This window comes from Hyperolius riggenbachi, chromosome 4 (genome assembly GCF_040937935.1).
Source record: "Hyperolius riggenbachi isolate aHypRig1 chromosome 4, aHypRig1.pri, whole genome shotgun sequence".
In the NCBI taxonomy this organism is placed as follows: Eukaryota; Metazoa; Chordata; class Amphibia; order Anura; family Hyperoliidae; genus Hyperolius; species Hyperolius riggenbachi.
Window position 1 is genome coordinate 492,420,247 of NC_090649.1, and position 12,986 is coordinate 492,433,232.

The 12,986-nt window shown below is 47.4% G+C and overlaps 1 protein-coding gene across 2 annotated transcripts in view; it reads right to left on the reverse strand.

Annotated features, from left to right (window-relative positions):
- Window positions 1-12,986, reverse strand: part of STPG4 (sperm-tail PG-rich repeat containing 4) — a 68,039-nt gene that overhangs the window by 12,238 nt on the left and 42,815 nt on the right. For both annotated transcript variants that reach the window (XM_068279721.1, XM_068279722.1), the window contains exon 7: window positions 12,207-12,311. In XM_068279721.1, coding sequence (XP_068135822.1) covers window positions 12,207-12,311 — 105 coding nt within the window. The remainder of the gene's footprint in view (window positions 1-12,206; window positions 12,312-12,986) is intronic.

A 12,986-nucleotide genomic window follows, 5' to 3' on the forward strand; every position in this document is an offset into this window, starting at 1 on the left:
TGATTTGCTGTGATAACTTCCTGGTTTAACACATGATCATGACCAGCAAATCAGAACCTTATAAATCAAACTGATCACATGCTTCTCCTAAGCATTGCCATGCCTACATATCATCACCATTTCAGCTGGCATTACCCAGACAGACATTTCTAATCTCATTTATTTATTGTTTGCTGCTGTGTGATCGGACTGCACAGAATCAGGACAGCTTCACATTAGACCTAAAAACTGTTTTCCAGTGGAGAGTGGAGACACGTGTCAGGTTCTATGTTATGTACAGGATCTATTTGGACTTGTATGGTTACAATGTATCTCTGTTTCAACACAAACTGCCATCCTGGACTTCTCCAGATTCACTATACACGTCCTTTCCTGACAGACACAATCAAAGTCGATAGAAATGAACGACGTGCGTTCACACTGGTGCTTTCAACGGAAATCAAACATGGTTAACTTCCTGTTTGGACTCCATAAACGGTCCTCAGTTCTCCCCTGCTGTCCATTATCAAAAACACAACGATATCCAAACCAACCCATCTGTCACTAACGATCATGCAATGTTCCAGATCACCGAGATCACATTTGGACGCCGGAAATAGGCGCTAGTAGAATATCGTTAAAATGACAGATATTCTACTATTGTACAGTGGTAATTCCGATAGTATAATATGGGTACATTTTACTGATATTTTACTGTCCCTAAACCTAACCTTACTCTGACACAGAACACTCCCTCTAACAATCTCTAACGCTAAACAATCCCCCCACCAATGCCCAATCCTAACCGACTTCCCCCACCGCGAATTCTGCGTAACCCTAACCGATTCCCCACACTGATGCGTAATTCTCACCAATCCCCCACACAACCAACCCCTCCCAACGATGTCTAACCCTAAGCAATCCCCTCACCTATGCCTAATCCTAACCCCGCCCCATGCTGCTTAACCCAAACCGATCCTTACCACTGATTCCTAATTCTAACCAACCCCTCCCAACAATGTCTAACCCTAACCACTCCCTTCACCGATGCCCAATTCCCCCCCAATGCTGCTTAACCCCAACCGATCCTCACCAGCAATGCCTAATTCTAACCAATCCTCCACCAATGCTTAAACATAACCGATCCCCCCGCCCAACAATTCCTAACCCTAACTGATGCCCCCACCAATGCCTAACTCTAACCGATCCCCCCATCCCCAAGGATGCTCAACCCTCACCGATCCCCACACCAATGCCGAATCCTAAATGAACCCCCCATGCTGCTTAAGCTCAACCGATCTCCCCCCCCCCCCCCCCCCCCAATGATGACTAATTCTAACCAATCCCCCCAAAATGCCTAAACGTAACCGACCCCCTCCCAACAATGCCTAACCCTAACCAATTCCCCAACCGATGCCCAATCATAACCGACCCCCCCACCACCACCCTCAATGATGCTCTAACTGGACCCCCACATCGATCTCTAATTCTAACCAATCCCCCACCAAAGCCTAAACAGAAACACCCTCCTCATGACTATGCCTAACCCTAACCGATCCCCCCACCAATGCCCAATCCTAAACGCCCCCCCACCCCCAATGTTAACCCTAATTACCCCCCACAAAGCCTAATTCTAACCAATCCCACAGGTTGCCTAAAAGTAATTGACCTCCTCCCAACGATGCTTAACCCTAACCGATTCCTCACTAATGCCTAAATCTAACCTACCCCCCTCCACAATGCCTAATCCTAACCACCAAAACCCGCTGCTTAACACGCTTGTGGCTTTAAACAAAGAATATAGGGCTCCACAGAAATTTGAGCACACTACAGACACCCATGTTAATATCGGTAAATTATGGATCAATCATTTTACCGATATAATCATTGGCGCCTATGGTGCACACCAGGGCTGGATTTACTGTAAGGCACTGTAGGCATGAGCCTACAGGCGCCTGATGATGGGAAGGCGGGGCACTCCCCTCCCCAAATGCCTTCCTTCCCTATGCAGAGACCTGAGCGGAGTGTAAATGAGAGGTGCTTTTGGCATTCCACTGACGAGATCTCCCTTCAGTCGGGGGAACCTCTAGCTACCGAATACTGAGGTTCCTCTAGCTACCGAATACTTAGGGGCACCTGTAGCTACCTATGACAGGCAAGGGAAGTAAGGGAAAAGTGACAGCTGGGACAGCCAGTACACTTGCGGTGCAGTTCGGCAAGTATTTGGAGGTCCATGAAGGGAGAAGTCTAGGGTGCCAGGACATCTGTGCCTATAGGCTCCCGTGAGATAAATCCAGGCCTGGTGCACCAGTTTAATTTTTTTCCCCCATGTGAGTGTTTGAGGTGAGCATTAACTGAAGCTCCAGACCTGTACCTGCACGTTTTTCTGCACCGCCGCGCTGCTGCCCTATGATTGGCTGACTAAATAATTGCTCAAGCAGGTGTAAAAGTCTTCCTAATAAAGTGCTGAGGGAGTGTACATTACACATAGCAGTCACTCTCTGGCAGGCGGCACCGCGCTACGCCGAGAACTATAATAAGTCCTTTCATTCTTCCTCCTCGCTTTCAGTCTAACATGGAAACCTCACAGTGGAATTTACACGCCGAGAACAAACTGGCCTTCAGCAAAATACGCTACACCAAGACGGCTACGTTTTAATTAACTAGTAATTAACTCGCTACACAATAATTAACTCGCATGTGATGAGTGTTTCATCTGAAGGTGCTGTGTGTGGCTGTGGCCAGTAATCATTGCTTGGTGGCGGAGGTTCTCTTTGTTTGTGGAAGGGTTCCGTGGCAGCCTGAGAGGGGTTCCGGAGCATTCCCTGAGTGTGGCTGTGTGGATAGTGGAGGGGTTCCGTGGCAGCCTGCGGGGGGTTCTGGAGCAGTCACTGTGTGTGGCTGTGGTTAGTAATCATTGCTTGATGATGGAGGTTCTCTTTGTTTGTGGAGGGGTTCCGTGGCAGCCTGCGCGGGGTTCCGGAGCACTCACTGTATGTGGCTGTGGCCAGTAATCATTGCTTGGTGATGGAGGTTCTCTTTGTTTGTGGAGGGGTTCCGTGGCAGCCTGCGCGGGGTTCCGGAGCACTCACTGTATGTGGCTGTGGCCAGTAATCATTGCTTGGTGGCGGAGGTTCTCTTTGTTTGTGGAGGGGTTCCGTGGCAGCCTGCGGGGGGTTCCGGAGCACTCACTTTATGTGGCTGTGGACAGTAATCATTGCTTGGTGATGGAGGTTCTCTTTGTTTGTGGAGGGGTTCCGTGGCAGCCTGCGGGGGGTTCCGGAGCATTCACTGTGTGTGGCTGTGGCCAGTAATCATTGCTTGGTGGTGATGGAGGTTCTCTTTGTTTGTGGAGGGGTTCCGTGGCAGCCTGCGGGGGGTTCCGGAGCACTCACTGTGTGTGGCTGTGGCCAGTAATCATTGCTTGGTGGTGATGGAGGTTCTCTTTGTTTTTGGAGGGGTTCCGTGGCAGCCTGCACGGGGTTCCGGAGCACTCGCTGTGTGTGGCTGTGGCCAGTAATCATTGCTTGGTGACGGAGGTTCTCTTTGTTTGTGGAGGGGTTCCATGGCAGCCTGCGCAGGGTTCCGGAGCACTCGCTGTGTGTGGCTGTGGCCAGTAATCATTGCATGGTGACGGAGGTTCTCTTTGTTTGTGGAGGGGTTCCATGGCAGCCTGAGAGGGGTTCCGGAGCACTCACTGTGTGTGGCTGTGGCCAGTAATCATTGCTTGGTGATGGAGGTTCTCTTTGTTTTTGGAGGGGTTCCGTGGCAGCCTGCACGGGGTTCCGGAGCACTCACTGTGTGTGGCTGTGGTTAGTAATCATTGCTTGGTGATGGAGGTTCTCTTTGCTTGTGGAGGGGTTCCGTGGCAGCTTGAGTGGGGTTCCGGAGCACTCACTGCTTGTCCTGTGGTGGAAATAAACACACCAGGCCGGTCACAGGCCCAGGGCTGAGAGCTGCACCTGTCTGTCCTCTGCTGACTCATGGGGCGTGTTTTGGGCTTTGTGTAATAAGGTTAGATAAGATTATGAATTGCGTTATTTGCGGCTGCTTTGTCTCTATTAGAATATCGCTGCAGAACAATGAATCCCGCTGCACAATGATGCACATAGAGAGGAAGCGTCATCATAGCGCTGTGTGATCTCAGTGCAGCGTCACAAGACTGGACAATCAGCATATGGAGGGACGCTGCGTATCGGAAACTCAGGGGGCCCGGAGGGGAGGGCCGGATAGAGGGAAGGTGAGGGTACCCGAGGGGATGGTTAGGATCATGGCAGCTAGAAAACAGGGGCACCTTCCCAGAGGGACACACTGCAGGGGGCCTGAGGAGAGCTGGACACGCTACTATACCTGAGGCACCTGTACCTGGCTAACCTATACTGGGGGTACCTACAACTGAAGTGTGAAGGATATGGAGGTTGTATTTGTATTTTCTATTTTTAAACAATACAAGTTGCCTGGCAGTCCTGCTGATCTTTTATGCTTCAGTAGTGTCTGAATCACACACCTGAAACAAGAATGCAGCTAATCCAGTCAAACTTTAGTCAAACATCTAATCCAGGGGTGTAACTAGAAATCACTGCCCCCCCCCCCCCCCCCCCTGCTCTCTGCACAGGTAAACTGAGAAGCAATGTTATTCAGTTGGTTAGTGCACACTTCAATGTGTTTCCCCCATGCAGATAAAAACAGACAGCAGTGAAGCACTGCAGGCATTTTCTCTATCAATTACATTAGCTTCTGTGATAAGCTGTGAATGTTTTCCCACCTACAGACACACATGCTGTGCAGAAAATGCACACAGAAAACCAACAGACGAGTGTGCTCCCAGCCTCAGCTTATTACACTCACTCTGTCCATCTCTGGTGGAGCAGAACTGGCTCTGCAGACTCCTCCAGCATCATTACAGTACACAGCACTTGGGGAGGGGTGGAGAGGCTGGGGGCGGGGCTCTGCAGACTCCTCCAGCATCACTACAGTACACAGCACTTGGGGAGGAGTAGAGGTTGGGGGCGGGGCTCTGCAGACTCCTCCAGCATCACTACAGTACACAGCACTTGGGGAGGGGTGGAGAGGCTGGGGGTTGAGCAGAGTTGTACATAAGACCCTGCTGAACACACTGAATAGGTGTCTACAAATCTTTGTCTGCAAATCTTTGATTCCTTATCAGTGGCTGAGCAAATGCAGTCATCAGAACAATTGTGCAGAGAACAGTAAGTTTTTTTTCTCTCTATGCCCTTAGTTGTCAGTCTCTCAGGACAGGGAAAAGAACCTACCCCCTGCAGCTTCTGGGCCCCCCTGCCGCTGCACCCCTTGCAGGGTCTATTGTTACGCCCCTGATCTAATCCAAATACTTGTTCAGGGGCAATGGCTTAATGTACTAGATACCAGGCAACTGGCATTGTTTAATAAGAAATAAATATGGCAGCCTCCACATCTCTCCCACTTCCGGTGTCCTTTAAATAAAAGTGCAGTGAGAAATGGTTTCTTATTGAAGAGCGTCTCGTGAAAGTTGTCTGCCATGTCTGATAGCCGTCTTCCCTCCCCGTATGATTGGCTACAAATGACGAATAAGCGTTGTGTGTATGAAGAGCGCTGGTGTTTGCGGTGACAAGCATGAGCTAATTAAAATTCCCCAACTCCCCCCGGAGGTGACATTTGTCGGCTGTTTACCAAATTCCTGGTCAGCATTGCGTCATCACGGTACACAAACCTCTGCAGTGGAGGCAGCTCCGCCACAACCGAGCCTTGCACTGAGCGCTGCATGGAAGGGTGGGCAAAGCACCCTAACAAGAAAACACAGAGACAACCAGAGCCCAAATGGTGCATCACAAAGTATATCAAATCATTGAAAATTAGGTGACAAGGTTGCATAGGGAGCAGCCATCCATTGGAAGCAGGTGGAGATGCTCAAATCCGACTCCTCAGTCTCAGGTACCCAGAGTGGGTGGTGATGGTCGCAGCGAGGTCCTGACATGTGACATCAGCTACATGGTGATCAGACTCCGCCCTCACAAGGTGGGAAACAAGCATACAGGGGGTAAGAGGTGCCCAGGAGTATATAAGACTAGGCGCTCTAAACCTGACTTTGAAACCCCTGAGGAAGCGGACAGAGACCAGCGAAACGCGTTGCCTATGCTTCTTAAAAATTAATTATATTTATATATATGAATTTGTAGTTATTGAGGTGAGCCACCCCCCCCCTTTTTCTCTTTTATTTATTAGCTCGGTTTATACACTCCTTGGTGCCTCGTACCCCTTTGTGCTTGAACGAAGCAATCCATGAGGAACAATACATGATAGATAGGCTCGGTCCACACTTGTCAGGTTGCAGATCAGAATGTGTTTTAAACGGATCCGTTTTCCTAAAAACTGATCCGTTTTTCAAAGTGTTATGCTTTTGCAGCATACGTTTCCAGTCCGTTTAAACACATGTCAAAAACGTGTCCTTCCTTACTGCTTGTTTCTATTGGATAAGAGGTCCGCAAAGTTGAAGCTGAGGGGAGGAGCAAGCAGTGGGAGGAGCAAGCAGTGAGAGGAGCAGGCAGTGGGAGGAGCAGGCAGTAGGCAATCTGCTTTGGCATCCGTTTTGTGTGCAAAGTTGTGAAGGGAGATTAGGGATAAGCAAACTACGATTACGTTTAATTACACGTAATTTTCCGCAATTACGCGTAGCGGAATTACGTATTTGCGGCCAGCTTTCACCTACGGTTAATTGCGCATTAATTTAAGAAAACGTAGTTGTATGCGGACGCTTATGTCCGTATGCGGAAAAATTTCTGCATTCATCTGCAAACTGCGCATGCGTTAACCGTTTCTATACGTACAATCCCTGGACAATGCGTACATTTGTATGCGTATATCGGGTAATATCACCTATGCGCATGCCTATGCATGATTTTCATCCATACGCGTAAATATGTACGCGTATAGCACATTCTTAAGTGACTGCAATATACATGTGGACTATGCATAACAGCAGTAATTACACACAGCGGTAGATTTTTACGTGAAAATCCGTAAGCGTAATTTACAAACTTTGCATTACAATTACGCGTAATTATGAATTACGGTGCGTAATTACATTTGGGTGTAGTTTCTGCTCACCCCTGAGGGAGATCCGTTTTTGCGGTGCCTTTCATTGCCTGCGTGGGGATCTGGGCTCTGGGAAAAAGTGCAAAGTCCGGACTCTGCGTTCAGTTTTCCTGCACGGATCCCACGGATACGGTTTTTGACCAGAGTGAAGACGGACGCTATTTTTAACATATAATCCGTAGCTCCGTTTTGCCCGCATCAAAAAACATATAACACGGATACGGTTCCTGAAAAAGTGTAAACCGGCCCACACAATGGAACAATAAATATGTCCCTGACTAAACCTTAATCGGGGAATATTGATCATTGTATTTCCTTGCACCACTGATTTCAAGAAAACCATGAATGTCATTTTGCATCCATTGTTTGATTGACACGTTGGATTAATGGATAGAACTCTTGCAGCACACACTCTAGAAAGGACTCTGCATGTTCCTCCCATGTTTGTGTGGGTTTTCTCCAGGTACTCTGGTACCCTCCCAAAATATGTTGATTATTTGTCTTGTCTTACCCCCAAACTGCCCATTAACGGTACAATCTCTCAGAGGACTGACCCTACGATCAATTGGATCATTATGTTGATCCAAATTATGGAATGATTCTTTTGATCTGATCGGATTGCTTATCATCTCCCCCCCCCCCCCCCCCCCCCCCTTCTTTGTTGGGCCCAAACAGTCATTTCTGATCGATCACAAAGACCGGATCGGGAAGTCGATCACTCGGGAAATGAGTTTGTTAAAGAGGAGCTGTCAGCCATACTATCTCAGAAAAAAAAACATATATATAAGTAGATAAATAATTGCTCTACTTACATAACATATGTATTGCACTGTCCACGTTTTGATTTTAGAGATTTTTTTTTATAGTAAAAAAAGAGAAAATCCTTCTTAGGATTCTCCATTTTAACCGTGTCTATCTTGAAGTCAATTCCGATGTCATTTTCTCCCCTACTCTCCTCTGCCTGATTGTGTATGCATTGCCCGCCCTCCACTATAGAAAGTGCATTGTCTCAGCATGAGAAATATTGGCCAATCAGAGAGGAGCAGAGGTGTGGGAGGGGAAAACAGGAGGGAAAGAGGCTTCAGCCAATCAGGCTGCATTAGTTAGGTCTGAGGGGAAGTAAAAAAGGACATCTGTGTTACCCTCTAGACCATGAACCACACTACATGGTAGTAGGTATCTGTCTTACCCCCTAGACCATCAACCACACTCAGGGCCGGGCCGAGGCAGAGGCTGGAGAGGCTCCAGCCTCAGGGCGCAGTGTAGGAGGGGGTGCACAATTCATTCAGCTGTCATTCCCAATTGTGTTTGAAGCAGAAAGAAATAAGAAAAGGTGATACATGGCAGCGACTGCAAGCCAGATAAGTAGCGATTAAGGTGTTGGGGGGGTTGGGGGCCCTGGGGCACCTCTTAGTGTAATAGCAATCAGTGTGTGATGGCTGGGGTGGGAGGGATGGGGGGCACACTTTGCTGTCTCAGCCTTGGGTGCTGAAGGACCTTGTCCCACCTCTACATACTAAAGCTGGCCTAGCATGTACCATACTACCATTATGATCAATTCAATAGATATGCTATGGTATATAAGCATGCTTTTCAAAAAGTACCGATCCTTAATCATGCTACTTTTTCTATTGAACTGATCATAATGGTAGTATGGTTTATGCTAGGATAGCTTTACCATGTAGTGTGGTTCATGGTCTAGAGGTTAAGACAGATACCTACTAGAGTTGGGCCGAACGGTTCGCCGGCGAACGTGGTTCGCGCGAACGTAGGTGGTTCGCGTGCGGGTACCGCACGCGAACCTTTTGCGGAAGAAGTTCGGTTCGCCCCATAATGCACTGAGGGTCAACTTTGACCCTCTACATCACAGTCAGCAGGCCCAGTGTAGCCAATTAGGCTACACTAGCCCCTGGAGCTCCACCCCCCCTTATATAAGGCAGGCAGCGGCGGCCATTACGGCCACTCGTGTGCCTGCATTAGTGAGAGTAGGGCGAGCTGCTGCAGTCTCTCATATAGGGAAAGATTAGTTAGGCTTAACTTCTTCCTGGCTGCATACCTGTTCTGTTCAGTGAGCCCTCAGCCCACTGCATACCTGTACTGTGATCCTGCCACTGCATACCTGTTCAGGGATCCTGCCACTGCATACCTGTTCTGTTCAGTGAGCCCTCAGCCCACTGCATACCTGTACTGTGATCCTGCCACTCCATACCTGTTCAGTGATCCTGCCACTGCATACCTGTTCTGTTCAGTGAGCCCTCAGCCCACTGCATACCTGTACTGTGATCCTGCCACTCCATACCTGTTCAGTGATCCTGCCACTGCATACCTGTTCAGTGATCCTGCCACTGCATACCTGTTCAGTGATCCTGCCACTGCATACCTGTTCTGTGAACCCGCCACTGTATACCTGTTCTGTTCAGTGGACCCGCCACTGTATACCTGTTCTGTGAACCCGCCACTGTATACCTGTTCTGTTCAGTGGACCCGCCACTGTATACCTGTTCTGTTCAGTGGACCCGCCACTGTATACCTGTTCTGTTCAGTGGACCCGCCACTGTATACCTGTTCTGTTCAGTGGACCCGCCACTGTATACCTGTTCAGTGAACCCGCCACTGCATACCTGTTGTGTTCAGTGAACCTGCCACTGCATACCTGTTCTGTGAACCCGCCACTGTATACCTGTTCTGTTCAGTGGACCCGCCACTGTATACCTGTTCAGTCAGGTCAGTCCCCGCACACACAGCATCTCTGCCTGCACGCCGTGTGACTGGCTGCCTGGCCTGCCCCAAAAAGACTAAGTCGCTCCCAGTCCCTCCACACAGCATGTCTGCCTGCAGGCCGCTTCACTACCTTCTCCGCCACCACCAACAGGGCCCGGGACTCCAGGCGGATTGCTGAATTTTTTAGGCCGCTGCTAGCAGCGGCCGCTGTAATAATTTTTATGGTGCGTGTACATGACTGCCTAATTTTTCTGGCTGCACTGAGGGCAGCTGCAACAACAAAAGAAAAGGCATGTACATGCGCCCATTCCCCTTCGTGATCATTACCTTGCCGTGGTGAAGGGGCTTGCGTATCACAATGAAGCAATGACCGGCGCCTAGATGAGTGTCTCGGGGGGCACACAAAAGATAATAAGGTCGTTGCTTCATTGTGGTCAGACCAAATTTGATCAGCTGGACAGTCACTGTTCTGTCATTCAGCTACATCAGCCAGGCCGACCATATGGGCTGTAAAGCCACCAAAACCTGCACTCTCGCCATGGTGCGCACCAGTCCAGCACGGCCGTCACTACACAAACAGCTGTTTGCGGTGCGTTACACGGTGAGTTTGGTGTGTCAGTGTGAAGCAGTACCTTAATTACACTACCTGATTGATGTATACACATGCAAGATGTTTTAAAGCACTTTAGGCCTGTCATTTAGCATTCAATGTGATTTCTGCCCTTAAAACGCTGCTTTGCGTCAAATCCAGATTTTTCCCGGGGACTTTTGGCGTGTATCCCACTCCGCCATGCCCCCCTCCAGGTGTTAGACCCCTTGAAACATCTTTTCCATCACTTTTGTGGCCAGCATAATTATTTTTTTTTTCAAAGTTCGCATCCCCATTGAAGTCTATTGCGGTTCGCGAACTTTAACGCGAACCGAACATTCCGCGTAAGTTCGCGAACCCGGTTCGCGAACCTAAAATCGGAGGTTCGGCCCAACTCTAATACCTACTAGCTACTACACACTGCATCCTGGGTTCAAATCCCAGCTATGGTATATAAGCATGCTTTTCAAAAAGTACTGATCCTTAATCATGCTACTTTTTCTATTGAATTGATCATAATGGTAGTATGGTTTATGCTAGGATAGCTTTACCATGTAGTGTGGTTCATGGTCTAGAGGTTAAGACAGATACCTACTAGCTACTACACACTGCATCCTGGGTTCAAATCCCAGCTATGGTATATAAGCATGCTTTTCAAAAAGTACCGATCCTTAATCATGCTACTTTTTGTATTGAATTGATCATAATGGTAGTATGGTTTATGCTAGGATAGCTTTACCATGTAGTCTGGTTCATGGTCTAGAGGTTAAGACAGATACCTACTAGCTACTACACACTGCATCCTGGGTTCAAATCCCAGCTATGGTATATAAGCATGCTTTTCAAAAAGTACCGATCCTTAATCATGCTACTTTTTCTATTGAACTGATCATAATGGTAGTATGGTTTATGCTAGGATAGCTTTACCATGTAGTCTGGTTCATGGTCTAGAGGTTAAGACAGATACCTACTAGCTACTACACACTGCATCCTGGGTTCAAATCCCAGCTATGGTATATAAGCTGTTTTGAAAATCTGCAATTCCCTACTGGATGATATAAGAGGAGGGAGAGGGGGAGATTTTTTAAAAAATTTTTGACGGAATTCTGTGTATCTCGGAATTCCGCGGAACGGCTCAGGAATTCCCTCGGAATGAAACGGTAGCGGAATTTCGGTAGTGGCGGTATGCGGAATTACCACGGAATCGGAAATTGGCTATTCCGACCATGCCTGGTTGGCGCTATATAAATAAAAAATAATAATAAAATGTATGCCCAGCATTAGCCTGATTCCGTTTTCAGATCTGAGACAGAAATGGCGTTATCGCCTAATCTGCAGGGCAATGTTTTGTGCGTTGCAGTCTTACGATTCTGCCCTAATCCCTTAAAGCACACCGGTTGGCAGCGCTGACACAAGGACGCAGCAGAAGTCAGGCTGGGTGACATAATCGGGGACACGACCGCCAGAGGAATGGGCCTTACAAGGTACAGCTGGGCCTCTGCCAACATTTCAAGGCTATGGATTAGCTTCTCTTGCCTTTGTCTCGTTTAGTGGAACCGGAGAAGGCCGACCAGCTGGCTTATTATCTGGTGCTAAGCCATTAGATCAGCTGTAAATTATATATTTCCTGTGTCTGTAGACAACCCAATAAATTATATGTCCTCACTAAGAGCCCTGGTCCTGCCCGTGCCAGGTGGAAAGGCCAGTTGGGTTTTAGAGGGTTTTTTTTATGTTCATTTGTTTGGTTTTTGTTTCTAAAAGCTCATTTTGTCTGTCTGAAACCAGTGAGATGATTGGATGTCGGATGTTCTTTCAGTGAACTCACATTATAGGATGAGCGGAACCTGGGCACGCTTGACTTGAAACTTGAGGATATGCTTGGCATAGGGACACTCTTCAGGGAGTATTGTCCAGGTCCGGGGCCCTCTTTCTGCAACACAAAGACAAAAAAAAGAGGACCTGTTGTGAAAATAATGTAATTGGTGAAATTGTTCATTTTTTTTTTACAATATATATTTATAAATTATTTAGTCAGTGTTTGCCCCTTGTAAAATCTTTCCTCTCCCTGATTTACATTCTGATATTTATCACAGGTTTAATCTTGTCTGTCAGGTGATCTGTACGGAATGTTAGTTTACTGAGAGTTCTATGCACACAGGGAGATACTGCTTGATTGGCAGTTGAAAAAATGCCATTATTTCCCACAATGCAATGAGGTTCACAGACAGGAAACTGTTTGGACTATGGTCATGATGACATCACACTGTGGGAGGGATTTCACCACAAGGACAATATTAGCCATACAGACCACCCTGATCATCTATTCAAGAAAATGTAAAGATTTCTTGTGGGAAAAAGAATATCTGATGCTACTGATTTTGCCAATAACTCTATTACTATTTATCACAGCTAAATGATGTACTATATATATCGTTTTTTCAGGACAAAATAAGCTTTTAGTCACTAGTGGGTGATATTTTTGTTTAGTAATTACCTTACTTTCTATGCATTTTATAAGGCAAAATAAGGGAAAAAAATAGAAAACAGCACAATATTTCTCCATTTATATCAACTATAGCTTTATAATAAACAGTGCTAACTGTAC